The following is a 16,482-nucleotide window of genomic DNA, read 5'->3' as shown; positions in this document are numbered from 1 at the left end:
GAAGGGACACAAACACAGCTTATTGTGTCTCTGTATGTTGATAATCTGTTGGTGACAGGAGGAGACCAAGCAATGCTACCTGATTTTAAGACCAAGATGCATGAGATGTTTGAAATGTCTGATTTTGGGGAAGATGTCCTATTTTCTTGGCATGGAGGTGTCACAAATGCAGAATAGGATATTTCTAAACCAAAAGAGCTTCTCCTCGAAGATTTTAACCAAGTTCTCTATGGAAAACAGTAGAGCAACGAAGACTCCTGTTGCTGTTGGAGAAAAACTATCGAGCCAATGTGATTTTGAGAAGGTTTGTGAAACAACCTACAGAAGTCTAGTTAGTTGCTTGCTGTATTTAACTGCAATGAGACCAGACATAATGTATGTTGTAGGTTTGCTCTCAAGGTTCTTGCATTGTTGCAATGAGAAGTATTTTCGAGCAGCAAAGAGAGTGCTCAGGTATATCAAAGGTACATTGAGCTATGGCTTGATGTATAGGAAAGAAGAAAGCCTAAAGCTGTTTGGGTATACTGACAGTGATTGGGCTGGCTCATTGGATGACATGAAAAGCACCTCAGGGTATGCTTTCAGTCTTGGTTCAGCCATGTTCTGTTGGAGCTCGAAGAAGCAAACCTTGGTGGCTCAATCAACTGCTGAAGCAGAATATGTTGCAGCAGGAAGTGCTGTCAACCAAGCCAATTGGCTAAGAAAAATCATGAATGATTTGAATGTGAGTCAAAAGGGAGCAACAAAGATCTTTTGTGACAATCAATCTACTATTGCCATTGCCAAAAATCCAGTGTTCCATTGGAGAACAAAGCATTTCAGCATCAAACTCCATGTTGTACGAGAAATGGAGGAAGCATTAGAAGTCAAGCTAATTCATTGCAAGACAGATGATCAAATTGCTGATATTTTGACCAAGGGTCTTAATGCAACTAAGTTCGAGTATTTAAGGAAAATGTTAGGAGTTTGCAGCATGCTACCCAATGAGGAGTGATGAAGTTGGCCAGCATGCTGCAACACCAGCCAACATGCAGATCATGAAGATCGACCAAGGCAGAAGCTGTTTCTCAAGATCAAATGATCTAGTTCTTGTTCATTTTGTAACTTCTAGTTAATGAAATGTAATTTAGTTCATTTAGAACTATGTTAGGTATGTGATTGATGTAATTTGCAGCCATATGAGCTATTAATTCAGCTTTGCTTGTATGCACAAGTTAATTACTTCAAGTTTCAATGTTTAGTGGTGTTAGGTAACTATTAGGTGATTGTTTACTGTTTTTGACAAGCTTAGTGCTTGGTTTATGTATTGGCATTATGCTATTGTTTACTCAATGAATGAAATCAGTTTGTTCATCAATTTTCCTCTCCATTTTCCTTAGCTTTTTCTTCTTTCTTTTGCTCGAATTCATTTGATTCCTCAGCAAGCATCGAGGCTTGTTGCACAAGACACTTGCCGAGTCTGTTATTTCAGTTATAGCTCCCGCAATTCTTCAGTTGCATAAGTGAGCTTTATTTCACCTGTAGTTTTTCTAGTATAAGTTAGCCATAACCTAGAGATTAAGGTTTGACAATCTAAATTTGATTCTATGAAGGGAATGAGGATGACAGAACAGAGACAATAGGGAATGGCAAATCTTCGGAGCTTTGATGATGCCACTGCTTAATTGGAGTTTTTGCCATACAAGGAGGAACAACTAAGCTGTAAGAACTTGTTTTACTGAATTCTTGCTTTATACAAGTGTTTGAACTGAGATTTTGAGACAACGCAAGTTGTTAACAGATTTGCCTTCTTCATTCTATTCAACATGGTGCAACTTAATATTTTCTTTTCTTGGATTTTGATTATCATATCAATTTGGGCTTAAATTTCTTTGTATGCAGCCGCCTTTCAAGTTGTTTGAGCATTGTAGTGAGGAGATATTTAAGATTCATACTGACTAGTTGCGGATTGGTTTTAATTCATAGGGAATTAATGGTACATCTTTGGAAAGACCATTATAGTTGGAGCTTTAACTACACAAAAGAGGAGGAACAAGTAAGCTTTTAATTTCTTTTTCTGAATGCTCGTTTCATACTTTGTGCTTGAACTGCGATTTTCAGGCCATTATTTATTTGGGATTTGCAGAGATAGTGCTATTGAATATTGCAGTGAAAATTTCAATCATGGAGTTTTGAGATTTCAATGCATTAGTAGAAAAGGTTGAGGGGTTTCAAGTTAAGATTTCATAAAAAAAGCTTCCAGATTTGGTGCTCAATTCATGTCATAGGCATCAATTTTAAGCAATCAAATGATAGTTGAGATTTAATTATATGGTATCTCCATACTCACTGAAGTTTCCTTCAATGATTATTATTTTTTCCTTACAAAAACACATTCAAATTTTATGTTATTAATGGTTTTATTTGCGTTAATAAAAAATTGGATTGATTTCTATTTAAGAAAATATTAATAAGTAGATTATTTTCTTCACGGTTCGTGTCCCATTGAAAGTCCTTTACTTCCCAGATTACAAGTAGATCTTAATAAATGTATTTTAATTATTATTATCAAACGCTTAATTTATTGTATTTGGCAAGGCCACTAAACTACTAGTAAATTTACATTTTGATAATTTAATTTCAAAACATAATAAAATGATCATTGATCTATTTGAAAAGTTTTCCTTTAAATTACTGAACTATTCAAAAGTTATTAATTTAAGTCGCACATTGCTACCACTATGACAAACTTACATTTAAATACCAATTTAAAGTCGCTTGTGATAATAGTTATGAAAAGATCACAAGTGAATAATGTTAGGAAATAGAAAGATCAAAGGTATATAGGTAATTATGTTTTGATTCTATCTAGTGAGAATATGGTTAAGAAAGATAAAGATTATGAGGTGGCTTCATTTGAATTCTACATAGAAAATCCCAATTTGGTAGTAGAAGAAACTCAAGAAACCAAATTCTATGAAGAATTCCATTATATAAAGGTGAAGAAGTGTGGTGTTCACTAAACCTAAGACCTCAGTTGCATAAGTGGGTCTCATTTCGTTTTTTATATTACCATATTTTTCTACCATTGTTAATAGTAGGTTTTTAACTTATGCATTGCCTATGATGGAAAATGCAGCACTTTATATAAGTGTTTGAACTAATATTTTGAGAGAATGCATGCTTTTGAACTAATGGTAAGTTGTCAACACAAATTTGAAGTAATTTTTTAAAGCCCTTTTGGGATTCTGACAATTCAGTCTTGGTGAAGTAATTTAAAAGGAATAAATCCAAGGTAAATTGGTGATTTTATGTTGATCCCATAGATAAACCCAATAAAACTAGAGAACAAACTTATAATAAATCCAAATGAATCATTTGGGCTTAGTTTGAAGTGTAAAGTTTGCTTCAAGAATTTAGTCTTTCTATTTTTAAGATTTCAAAATCTCAATTGTAAACATTTTTTTTATCAAATTTTTTGGTGTGGCATTTTGAAATTAAAAAAAAATTACTCACTTTATAACCATGTAGCTAAAAAAATGATGTTATAATGAACCTAAATTTAACAAAATAATTTTAACAATGTTAATAGTTAGACCCGAATTTTGAAATCTGAAAAGTAGAGGGACTAAATTTTTAAAATAAAAGGACATGGACTAAATTCTAAATTTGTGTAGAATATATTAAGATTATCAGAAATTTGTTTTTTTATATTGTTCGTCTCTGTTCTATGATCTCTACTTGTAATTCGTGCTGCCGCCTCCAACAAATTCCTAACAAATGACACTTATTGGCATATTTGAGCCTAGTTGAGTTGATCCTATTTCTTGAACTGGACATTATTTATCAATAATTTATAAGGAATTCCATCAAAGGGTAATTCATGAATGGTAACAAGAAGTTTTTAAAGTTATTTAAGAAATGAATTTTTCTTATAATAAACCGTCAAAAACAATCAAGCATAAGATAGTATTGTTGCTCTGTTTTTCAACCAAGCGAAGGATTATTCATGAAAGGAGTATTCAAATAGTTACCGTAGACAACAAAAATTGATCATTTCATACATAAATAATAAAACATCATATCTTACTTATATGAAAGAATTGTGGGCAGTGTAATGACAGGAGAGATTTGACTAAAGATGTTAATCAATTTTAATTTGAGTCTTTAAGCTTTCAGGGATTTTTGAGAATTCAATCATTGGAGGTCTAGATTATTAAAAGATTCCATCTTGAATCATACATTTTTACCCTTGAGCCACTCATAACTAAAGTCTAAAGATCACTTGAAGGGTCGAGAGATAGACACACGTTTTCAATTTGAGTTTCAGATAAGTTTAATCTTTTTAAGCTTTCTAGGATTTTTAGAAATTCGACTATTGGGCAAGCACTTAGATTCAGATCACAAGGGGAATATTTTTTTACTATCGAGCCACTCATATCTAAAGTCTGAAGATTACTTGGAGAGTCGAGAGATAGGCACACCTCTTCAATTTGAGTCCCGGATAAGTTCAATATTATTAAGCTTCTTGGGATTTCTGGAAATTTGACAATTGGGTAATCACTAAAGTTCAGATTACGAAAAGATTACAACTTTGGAATATTTCTTGATACGTTTTTTTTACCTTTGAGTTTCTCAAGCTCAACATTTTAAGTCGGATGGGATACTCAACTGAATTAGCCACTTCATCTATTTTTTATTCACTTAATTCTAAAATAGGAAAGTAATTTGAGATCTCAAAAGCCTTCTTGAGAATACGAGATCCGGTAAGTCTAAGCCTTCTAAGTGATGTTGAATGATTGAGGCAAGAAAGTTCAGCCAACTTTCACACCACCGACACAGAAGAGCCTCAAGGTTGATGGCTCCTAATAAAATAAGGATCTTCCTTAAATTCTTGCAACAGCTAATGTCAGTTTCCCTTAGATTAACAAGAACCTGCTCAAAGAAAAAATTTGATGCATTGTATAATTATTTTGGGCTGTATAAAAATGAAATTAAAAATAATAAAAATAAATCATATAATGTTGCTATTAAATAACCTATGCTACCACATGAAAAAAAAACTTATTTTATCAATTTATTAAATAATAACCCTTAAATAATTGGACAGATTTGTATTTTAAAAATTATATTAACAAATAGATGCTCTTTGTCTTATTGGAAGACTTTGATTTCGAGATTACAAACCCATCTGAGCAAAATAATAATAAAAAACTCCATGCACCCAACTTTCTTTACCCATTTTTACTCAAAGGTTCACATATCGATACCACTAAATGGCAAATATTATTATAAAATAGATTTTTATCAGTGTTCTTCAAAGGTTCACAAATCTATCTTGCTCTCTCCTGCTTCAATCACACAATCAATACTCTTTCATGGCTGCTTCCTCTTCCTCTTCTCCTCAAACAGACACATGCCTTAACTTCATCACTCATCTGCTCAAAGCTCTGAAAGACGCGATGATGAATGCCTTCTTTCATGATGAAAAACCAGAGCAACCTTCACAAGCACTTCCTCAAGCAATTGCCTCTTCTTCCTCTTCTACTCGTTTGAAGCATCAGGTTTTCTTGAGCTTCAGAGGTGAAGACACACGCCTTAATTTCACCGCTCATCTACTCAAAGCTTTAAAAGACAAAGGAATGAATGTTTTCTTCGATGAAGAAACACTAGAAAAAGGGAAGCAACTTTCGCAAGCACTTTCTCGAGCAATTGCAGCCTCAAATCTCTCAATAATTGTGTTGTCGGTAGACTATGCTTCTTCAAAATCATGCCTGGCTGAACTCTCCGACATCATGCACCGCAAGGACACTCAAGGACATATTGTTCTTCCCATATTTTACCATGTTGATCCTTCTCATGTGCGGAATCTTGGTGGTAGTTTCAAAACATCCTTCATTCACCATGAATCAAATAGGCTACATCAAGTACAACGATGGAAAACTGCCTTCGCTGAAATCGGTAAATTAAAAGGATGGCATATAGAAGGAGGCAAATTCGACAGGTAACTATATTTTTCTCATCATCTTATATTAATAATCATTGTTTTATATTTCGTATATAATTATAGTTTTTTATTATTTGCTAGACCTGAAACTGAGTACATCAAGGATATCGTTGAATATGTTATAAAGAAGTTGATGAGTAGCAAGTTTAGAAGTGCTTCTGCAGAGTTAATCGGAATAGATGATCAGAAAAAGACGATTTTGAGGCTAATTGAGAAGGAAGACAGTCGTCTAATAGGACTCTGGGGACAAGGTGGTATAGGCAAAACTACCCTCTCTGATGTTATATACAATGAAATCTCTTATAAGTATGAAGATAATTGCTTTCTTCTAAATGTTAGAGAGAAGTTAAAAAAACAGGGGATGGAATCTTTACGAAATGAACTTCTTTCCAAACTCTTAAACCAAGCAATTCATGTAGACACCCCCTCAATTGGGTCAACTTTAATCCAAGAGAGGCTAAGCAATAAAAGAGTACTTGTTGTCCTTGACGATGTTAATGACTCAGACCAAATAGATTGTTTTGGTGTTAAACATTTTGGTGATGGAAGTAAAATTATTGTAACATCTAGAGACAGACAAGTACTTAAGAATGGAGGTGTTGACAAAATACATGAGGTAAAGATGTTAAATAAAGATGACTCTCTTCAACTTTTTTCTACATTTGCATTTAAACTATTGAATCCCGCTGCTGATTTTCGAGACCTATCGAACAAGTTTATAGCGTATGCCCGAGGAAGTCCGCTTGCTCTTAGAGTTTTGGGTTCTAAACTATATAAAAAGTCTAGAAAAGAGTGGGAAAGTGAGGTGGATAAACTAAAAGAATATGACCAACCAAAAATTTCACAGATTCTGAGAAGTAGTTTTGATGATTTGGATGAAGTAGAGAAGAATATATTCCTTGATATTGCAATCTTCTTTAAAGGAACATGCAAAAAAGATGTAGAAGAAATTCTAAGTTGTTGTTATAAGGGTGCTGTGTGTGGAATAAGCAACTTGATCGACAAGTGCCTACTTGATAGCACATCTTATGATGGAGGGATTCTTATGCATGATATGCTTGAAGAGATGGGCAAAGACATTGTTCGCAAGGAATCTATAGACCCTGGAAAGCGTAGTAGGTTATGGAGTGCTAAAGACGTGTATCAAGTGCTCAGTTATAATAAAGTAAGCTTTAGTTGTATTTATATTCTTTTTTATTTTTCATATCTTTCTGTGCTTCTAATTAGGAAGTCAATTAATTATGTGTTGTCCAATGTTAACAAGTTTTATTATTTGAAATTAGTTTTGGAGTTTAAGTTTACTGCACATATCACTGTGAATGAGCATTATCTTAGGATATATAACATGAGATTTTCACAATGATTTATTGAGTTAGTATCTAATGCATTGCTTTAAGAAAACAAAATAAAATTAGAACTTTTCTAATATAATTACTTTTTTTTCCTGATATAATTGTTTAATGGAATGCCCATTAATTTCTTTGTGTTGATACTTTACATATTGGTTTATGTTCTTAGGGGATTAATCTAATTCAAGGAATAAAGTTAGACATGTCTCAAATTGATAACTTACGGTTAGATCGTTCTATTTTTGAGGGAATGATTAATCTTAGAGTTATCTTCTTCTACACTCCTGGGATATTTTGGGGTGAGCGTTCAGCAGAGAAACTTCTTGAAGACCAAGTTGATAGCGTATCTCTTCCTGATGAGCTAAGGTATCTTTGTTTGGATAAATATCCTTTCAAATCTCTATCAGGCTTTAATCCAAAGAATCTTGTTGTGCTGAAATTAGTATGTGGCCATATGGAACATCTTTGGAATGATGATGATCATCAGGTATATTCTTTCATACTTTTTTCATCCGAGATACTTTAGAAATTTAAAAATAGTTTATAATATGATGGATTCAAAAATAGTTTATAATTTATACTCCATAATACATTAAATATAAAATTAATATTATTTATCATTTTTTATACGGTCGAAAGTAATTATACGATGTTTAGAAGTAATATAACTATTCATATTTTCTTTGCACAGAGTCTTGTTAATTTAAGGGAAATTGACGTTTCTGGTTGCAAGAAATTAAGGAGGGATTCCTAGTCTATTAGGAGCAATCAACCTTGAAATCCTTCACTGTTGGTGCTGTGAAAGTTTGGTTGAACTTCCTTGCCTCAGTCATTTAGTATCACTTAAGAAACTTGGACTGGCAGGATGTAATAATCTCAAGAGGTTTCCCGAGGTCCCAAAACACTTTCCTATTTTAGAATTACATAGATCTAAAATAGAAGTGCCTGCTTCAATTGAGCATCTGGTCGGGCTCAGAAAGTTGTGCTTGAAAAACTCAAACGTCAATATTGTATCAAGAAATATTTCAAAGTTGGAATCACTTCGTGATATGGAACTTAGTAATTGTCCAATGGTCGAATTCCCAGAAATTCCAAGAAGTTTGATAAATTTAAACTTATCTAAAACTCAAATTGAAGAGGTGTGCTTGTCTCTTGACACTCCAAGTAATCTTCAGAGCTTAAATATGAGTGGCTCAAGGGTCAAAATTGTATTGATCAAGATGGAATCCCTTCGTGATCTGAATCTTAGTCATTGCCCAATTATGGAATTCCCAGAAATCCCAAGAAGCTTAAGAGAATTAGATTTATCTGGGACTCAAATTAAGGAAGCGACCTTGTCTTTAGACTCTCTAAATAATCTTCAGACGCTAACGATGAGCTTCTCAACTATTCAAAAGCTACAATGCAATATCATCCCGTTCGGTTCAAGAGAGATTCCAACAGTTGATGTTGTTGCGGAAGCGACGATAATATTAATAACAATATTATCAGAAATATTTAGATAATTATTATGCCAACAATTATACTAAGAAAATTCCCAGTTAAATTGGAGGGGTCACAATGGTCCCGCTTAAAACCCAACAACTAGACAGAACTCACTTAGATATTTATAGCAATAATAACTAAATAAATATAACCAACATAAAGCTATTAAATAAAAGCAAACAAATAAGAAATAAAATACCAGAGTTTTAACGAGGTTCGGCCAATTTAGCTTACGTCCTCGGACACTACCAAATTAATATTTCCTCTAGAAATATTACAAAGGAGAAGATTTTGGGATGATACAACCAAAGGGGGAGGGGTTCTATATATAACAAACCAAACCCCCTCCCTTTCTATCTTTTCCTAATGTGGGATATTGCCAATATTCAACAAATCTCCACCTTGGCGATATTCCACATCTTCGAACATCTTCTCATAACACTAACTTCAATAGTGTCTTCAAATTTGCAACCAATCGCCTTCTTCCCTTTTGGTAGTTGTGCCAGCTTCCACGTCTTGTTTTTCTCTAGAGATTGCATTTCCTCTTCCATTGCACCTAACCATCTATTATTCTCTAAACTCTGAATGGCTTCGGTGTAAGTGGATGGAATATTATCAACAACTGGAAGTGCATAAGCTACCATGTCAGTGAAACGAGCTGGTTTCTGAATTTCTCGTCTCTGCCTTCTGACTGCAATTGGCTCTGATTGCTGTTGAGGTTCTTGGGTAGAAACCTCTTCCTCATCTGACTCTGCATCTGCCAATGAAGAATCACTAGTGGTACCTTCTGCTGGAATTACCACACTCTGCTCAAACTCCACCTGCTGCGGAGTACACTCCACCTGCTGCGAAGTACTACTCACTCCTTCTGGATTTACCTTATTCAACATGGCAGATTCATGAAAGGTAACATCCCTACTGATTATCGTCTTCTTTGCCTCTAGACACCACAAACGATATCCCTTAACACCAGCATTGAAGCCCATGAATAGAGCCTTCTTTGCTCTTGGATCTAACTTTGATTCTTTCACATGATAATATGCAATAGAACCAAAAATGCGCAAGGTGTCATAATCAGTAGCAGGTTTTCCATACCATTTCTCCAAAGGAGTCTTGCCATTTATAGCAGATGATGGCAAATGATTGATGAGATGTTGAGCGTACGTCACAGCCTCAGCCCAAAACTTTCTATCTAATCCAGCATTAGATAACATACATCGAACTTTCTCCACAAGCGTTCGATTCATACGCTCTGCCACCCCATTCTGTTGCGGTGTTCCACCTACGGTGAAGTGCCTTACTATGCCACAATCTTGGCATATCTTCAGGAAAGGATCGCTTTTATATTCTCCACCGTTGTCTGATCGGAGAACCTTAATCTTCCTTCCTGTCTGATTTTCAACTTTAGTTTTCCACTTAAGGAAAACTTCAAGCACCTCATCTTTGTTCTTCATAGGAAACACCCAAACTCGTCTGGAAAAATCATCAATAAAGGTGACAAAATAACGTCTTCCTCCAAGTGATGGAGTCTTGGACGGTCCCCATACATCAGAATGCACATAATCCAGAATACCTTTAGTATTGTGAATCCCAGTGCCAAATTTCACCCTTCGTTGTTTTCCCAGAACACAATGCTCGCAAAATTCAAGTTTGCAAGTCTTTGTACCTTTCAATAATCCTTGCTTGGCTAGAGTTTGCAAGGATTTTTCACCAGCATGGCCCAAACGCATATGCCACAGCTGTGTTGCCTCAGCGTCCTTCTTGGTACTCGTAATTGCTGCTGCTGTTGTCCCGACCACTGTACTACCTTGGTAGTAATACAGATTGTTCTTTCTTATGCCTTTCAACATCACCAATGCTCCTGAAGTTGCTTTAAGAACTCCATCTCGTATTGTCACAACTAGGCCTTTAGATTCTAACGACCCCAAAGAGATGAGATTCTTCTTCAACTTTGGGACATATCGTACATCCCGCAAAATTCTAGTAGATCCATCATGACTCCTCAGTTTAATTGAACCTATCCCGGCTATTTTACATGTGTTATCATTACCCATGTAAACAACCCCTTCATCTAGTTTTTGAAATTCAAAGAACCATTCCCGAATGGGACACATATGATAGGAACAACCAGAATCCATGATCCACTCATCTGCATATAATGTTGACGATGTCATACTAAGAGAAAAGTCTGACTCTGCTTCACTATTGCATTCTGCAACATTTGCATCTTGCGGAGTCTTCCCTTTTTTCTTCAATTTTGGACAATCTTTCTTCCAATGTCCTTTTTCTTTGCAAAAAGAACATTCATCTTTGGCAACAGCTCGACCTTTGGACTTTCTTCTCTTCCCCTTAGACTGACTTTGCTGACGACCTCTTGTTACCAATGCTTCCACTGCTGCTTCACCTGAACCTTTCAACTTATCCTTTCGGCGTAGTTCATAGCTATACAATGCAGCAGTTACTTCATTGAAAGTTACTTCCGATTTTCCATGAAGTAGAGTAGTTTCAAGGTACTCAAACTCCTCAGGAAGCGATCCCAACAACATTAACGCCAAGTCTTCGTCTTCAAAAGTCACATCCAAATTCAACAAATCAGCCACCAGCTGATTAAAATTGGTAATGTGCTCGTTCATCGTGGTACCAGGAACATAACTGAAACGAAACAGTCTTTTCTTCATATGTAACTTATTTTGACTGTTCTTCTTCAGAAATTTCTCCTCCAATGCTTTCCACAATTTACTTGCAGAAGTCTCTTTACTGAATGTATACTTCTGCTCTCTGGAAAGACATGATCGAATTGTACCACATGCCAATCGGTTGATGGTCTTCCATTCTTTATCATCAACCCCTTCTGGTTTTTCTTCCTCAATGGCAATATCTAGACCCTGTTGAAAGAGGGCATCTAGAAGCTCACTTTGCCACATGCCGAAATGACCTGTTCCATCAAAAATTTCCACTACAAATCTCGTATTTGCAGTTCCAATCCTCGGCAAAATGTACGAAGTGGAAGTTGTTGATATGGATGGTTTTTCTTCTGTCATTTTTGCCATAGCTTCTACTTAATAGCCACCAAATGCAGAATACCCACAAGCTTTCGGAAATGTTTCTGATGTGTAAGATCAAACTAAGCTGCAAACACAGAGCATACTACAAAACCTTGGCTCGGATACCAATTGTTGCGGAAGCGACGATAATATTAATAACAATATTATCAGAAATATTTAGATAATTATTATGCCAACAATTATACTAAGAAAATTCCCAGTTAAATTGGAGGGGTCACAATGGTCCCGCTTAAAACCCAACAACTAGACAGAACTCACTTAGATATTTATAGCAATAATAACTAAATAAATATAACCAACATAAAGCTATTAAATAAAAGCAAACAAATAAGAAATAAAATACCAGAGTTTTAACGAGGTTCGGCCAATTTAGCTTACGTCCTCGGACACTACCAAATTAATATTTCCTCTAGAAATATTACAAAGGAGAAGATTTTGGGATGATACAACCAAAGGGGGAGGGGTTCTATATATAACAAACCAAACCCCCTCCCTTTCTATCTTTTCCTAATGTGGGATATTGCCAATATTCAACAGATGTGTCCTCACCAATCTTGATATCTGAAACCATTGATTGGTTGGAAATGGATCATTGCGAGAGTCTTAAATTGCTCTCAGAGCTTCCACCATATATGGAGTTCTTGGATGCACGTGGTTGTACATCATTAGAGAAAGTATCATTTGCAGATAAAAATTCATTTCTCGATCCTTTGGATGATGATGTTGTCGATGAGTGTGGCATGTTTTTCAGTAATTGCATCAGCTTGAATCAAGATTCAATTGATAACATTGAGGCAAATGTCATGCTCAAAATTGGATACCTAGCAGAGAAAGTTAGATTGACATGGGATGATGCTTTTAGCCGAATCGAATTATTTTGTTGTTTCCCAGGAAACAAAATTTCGGCAAATAAGTTCGAGTATCAGAGCATGAGTTCTTCATTAGTTTTGAAGATAGCCCCAAACGGGTCCAGTGGGAGCAGATTCTTGGCCTTTTCCATCTGCCTTGTGGCGGATTTCACGCGCTGCTACCGCCATGAATCTCTTAGATTTATCTGCAAATACCAATTGACAACCGCCAGTGCTGGTGTTAATGAAAAGTTCACAAGTGACTGGAGTTCCTCTATAGAGGATGAGACGGAGCGGTGTACAGGTGATCATGTGCTGATTCTGTTTAAAGACGAAATGGTTGTAAAAGACGAGGATTATGAGGAGGCTTCATTTGAATTCAACATTTCAAATTCCATTTACAATGAAGGAGAAAAAATTGAAGACGAATATATAAAGGTGGAGAAATGTGGTGTACATGTATCTTATATGGATGAAGAACCCAGCACCACCCCCACAACATAAAAGTCCTAGGCACACTTAAGCACTAAACCTAATTCTTCAGTTGCATAAGTGAGCTTTATTTCATCTGTAGTTTTTGTAGTATAAGTTAGCCATAACCTAGAGATTAAGGTTTGACGTTCTAAATTTGATTCTATGAAGGGAATGAAGAAGACAGAATAGAGACAATAGTGGGTGACAAATCTTTGGAGCTTTAATGATGCCACTGCTTGATTTGAGTTTTAGCCATACAAGGAGGAACAATTAAGCTGTAAGAACTTTAACTTGGTTTATTGAATTCTTGCTTTATTCAAGTGTTTGAACTGAGATTTTGAGACAACGCAAGTTGTCAACAGATTTGCCTTCTTCATTCCATTCATCATGGTGCAACTTAATATTTTATTTTCTTGGATTTTGATTATCAGATCAATTAATCAAGAGCCACAACTGAGCGCAGGCTACGGAAAGTGTGGGGAGCGTTGGGGAAGTCACCTTCGTTTCGAGTCTTCCAGATTCGACGAGTACCGGGAGGACCGATAATTTTGACTACTTGAAGCGTGCATCGAGCTTTAGGGTCGTCGGGGATGAGCATAGGCTGAGGAACTACAGGTCAGTCACTTTGGTCAATGAGATCTATAATGAAGGCAGAGCTCACACCAGTCTATTCAGCTTTAGAAGCTGGGGCTTCTTTTTTTAAGATGATAATTAGACTAAATATCAATTTAGGTTCAGTTATTAAAACCCCTGATTAGATTGGTGTTATCAGTCTATTGGGCATTAATTTAATTAAGAAAATTACTAAATATCCTTTTGTATTTAAAATAAATTAAATTATTCGATGTTATCATAGTTTTATATTTAAAAAATAAAAAGTATGCATACGGTAAGATTTGAAACCATAACAGTTGCATTAAAAAAATCTTAAATTTATCACTCAAAGTTTTATTTTAATACTTTTTATAAATTTTAATTTTATTATACTTTAAATTTCATTTTTACTCACAATTTAATTAATTTTATTTTCATTTTAACATCGTACATATCTCATATTTTACTAGTTTCTAATGTCATATTTTAGTTTCATATTTTATGTATTTAATTTGAAATTATTTTTTAAATAATATACAAATTTAAAACTATATTAATTTTAAAAAATAAAAAAATTAGCTAAATACAAAAATATTTACATTGAATAAATAAACACATTTAATAATAGTGATTAAAAAATAATTATTAAACCATTCAAAAAATATTAATTATTGAAATTTAACTTTTATTTTCAAAACAAACCCAGAGAACATTTCACACCTGCATGGTAGACCCGTTGGACTTAGAGGCCATGGTGTATGTGATTTTATAGATTAAGCTTTGACATTCTAAATTTGATTCTATGAAGGGAATGAAGATAACAAAAGACAGAGACAATAGGGAATGAAGATCTTTAGACCTTTAATAATGCCACCGCTGAATTGGAGTTTTAGCCATACAAGGAGGAAGAAGCAAGCTGTAAGAGCTTCAATTTGTTTTACTTAATGCTTGCTTTATACCTGTATTCGAACTGATTTGCCTTCTTCATTCTATTCAACCTGCTGCAACTTAATATTTTCTTTTCTTATCAATTTGGGCTCAAATTTCTTTGTATGTAACTGCTCTCAAGTTGTTTGAGCATTGTAGTGAGGAGATATTAAGATATTTAAGGTTCATACTGACTAGCTGTGGATTGGTTTTAATTCATAGGGAATTAATAGTACATCCTTGGAAAGGCCATTATAGTTGGAGCTTTAACTATACAAAAGAGGAGGAACAAGTAAGCTTTTAATTTCTTCTACTGAATGCTTACTTTATACTTTGTGCTTGAACTTGTTGCGAGATGGCCAACCATGCTATGGCGAGCACACATGGCAAATAGCGTAAATGGCGAACACACATGGGCAAACAGTCCAAATGGCGAACACTCATGACGGATAGTCCAAACATGAATCATTTGGCGCACAATCAAAATATGAGAAGGATGGCGAACTGTCATGGGAGTGATGAATTGATAATTGACTTTTCCTTGAAAAAATGTTTAGATGCTAGTTTTGTCATGTTAATCTTTGCGTACAAATTATGTTTTCTCAGTTGTTTAGGAGATTAGATGTTTTTAGTAGAGAACAAAGAAAGGAATCTTATTATAAATAATACTGTTTTTCTTGTTGAAAAATTAATGAAAATACTAGCAGATTAATTTCATACTGCTATCATACTCCTTTCTTCTCCACATTTCTTTCTTAGTTCATATCTCCAACAGAACTGAGATTTTGAGGCCATTATCTATTGGGGATTTGCAGAGATAGTGCTGTTGAATATTGCAGTGAAAATTTCAATTATGGAATTAGGAGATTTCATTGCATTAGCAAAAAAAGTTGAGGCGCTTCAAGTTAAGAGTTCATAAAAAAAGCTTACAGATTTGGTGCTCAATTCATGTCATAGGCTTCAATTTTGAGCAATCAAAGGATAGTTGAGATTTAATTATATGGTATCTCTATACTCACTGAATTTTCCTTCAATGATTATTACATTTTTTCCTTACAAAAACATATTCAGATTTTATGTTATTGATGGTTTAATTTGCTCTAATAAAAAATTGGATTGATTTCTATTTCAGAAAATAGTAACAAATAGATTATTCTCTTCACAATATTTGTCCCATTGAAAGTCCTTTACTTTGAGATTACAAGCAGATCTCAACAAATGTATTTTAATTATTATCATCAAACCATGTGTTTTGTCATGTATTTAACAAGGTTACTAAACCATTGGTAAATTTATGTTTTGATAATTTAATTTTAAAAAGTAACAAAATAATCACAGCTATAATATTAGGTTTGAAAAAGTAACAAAAATTTCCCACAATTTGAAAAAGTAGGAAAAATACCAAGGAAGATTCGCTTGGTTAGGTTTCTTTGAAGTCTCCTACCGAAGAAAAGTTAAACATACATATAATGTTAGGCATCATGCTACAGAATTTTTTTAGAAAAATGTTCTAAAAAACTTTAATTTCATTGGAAAATGGTGACTGCTATGTAAGTTAATCATTTCAAATTGGACTGACAATAAAAAAAATGATATAAATATGAATGCTAATTCAATATTATACATTTTTAAGTATTTTATTTTATTTCTTTTAATTTTTCGACTATACCAAGTACATATCTGAAAGTAAAATTTATATTTTATATCTTTCTATTTTTTTACCTCTTCAATTTTTCATCTAATTTTATTTTCAC

The 16,482-nt window shown here is 34.3% G+C and overlaps 1 protein-coding gene across 5 annotated transcripts; it reads left to right on the top strand.

Moving 5' to 3' along the window:
* The first annotated feature begins 5,140 nt into the window (after nt 1–5,140).
* LOC107934937 (disease resistance protein RPV1) lies at nt 5,141–15,445 on the top strand. Of its 5 annotated transcripts, none has more exons than XR_005919917.1 (7): nt 5,141–5,983; nt 6,068–7,151; nt 7,505–7,822; nt 13,376–13,484; nt 13,671–13,822; nt 14,610–14,719; nt 14,951–15,445. XR_005919917.1 is itself a non-coding variant. In XM_041103641.1 (4 exons), exons 1-4 carry the CDS (start codon nt 5,358–5,360, stop codon nt 8,087–8,089), a joined length of 2,091 nt encoding a protein of 696 aa, XP_040959575.1. In that variant the 5' UTR covers nt 5,141–5,357; the 3' UTR covers nt 8,090–8,869. The 5 variants fall into 5 exon arrangements, 1 of the variants encoding a protein (XP_040959575.1); XR_005919916.1 differs by having other exon boundaries at nt 13,639–13,822; XR_005919918.1 differs by lacking the exon at nt 7,505–7,822 and having other exon boundaries at nt 13,639–13,822.
* The last annotated feature ends 1,037 nt before the right edge of the window (nt 15,446–16,482 follow it).

This window comes from Gossypium hirsutum, chromosome D10, assembly GCF_007990345.1.
Source record: "Gossypium hirsutum isolate 1008001.06 chromosome D10, Gossypium_hirsutum_v2.1, whole genome shotgun sequence".
In the NCBI taxonomy this organism is placed as follows: domain Eukaryota; kingdom Viridiplantae; phylum Streptophyta; class Magnoliopsida; order Malvales; family Malvaceae; genus Gossypium; species Gossypium hirsutum.
The sequence above is the reverse complement of the archived record's forward strand: the minus strand, read 5'-3'. Positions and strand labels throughout refer to the sequence as shown.

Bases quoted from the DNA above. Each gene is read 5' to 3' on its own strand.
- LOC107934937 (XM_041103641.1), top strand. From the start codon at position 5,358: ATGGCTGCTTCCTCTTCCTCTTCTCCTCAAACAGACACATGCCTTAAC. The intron at 7,152-7,504 runs GTAAGCTTTAGT...TTATGTTCTTAG, and splicing joins AAGTGCTCAGTTATAATAAA to GGGATTAATCTAATTCAAGG. The intron at 7,823-8,026 runs GTATATTCTTTC...TTCTTTGCACAG, and splicing joins GGAATGATGATGATCATCAG to AGTCTTGTTAATTTAAGGGA.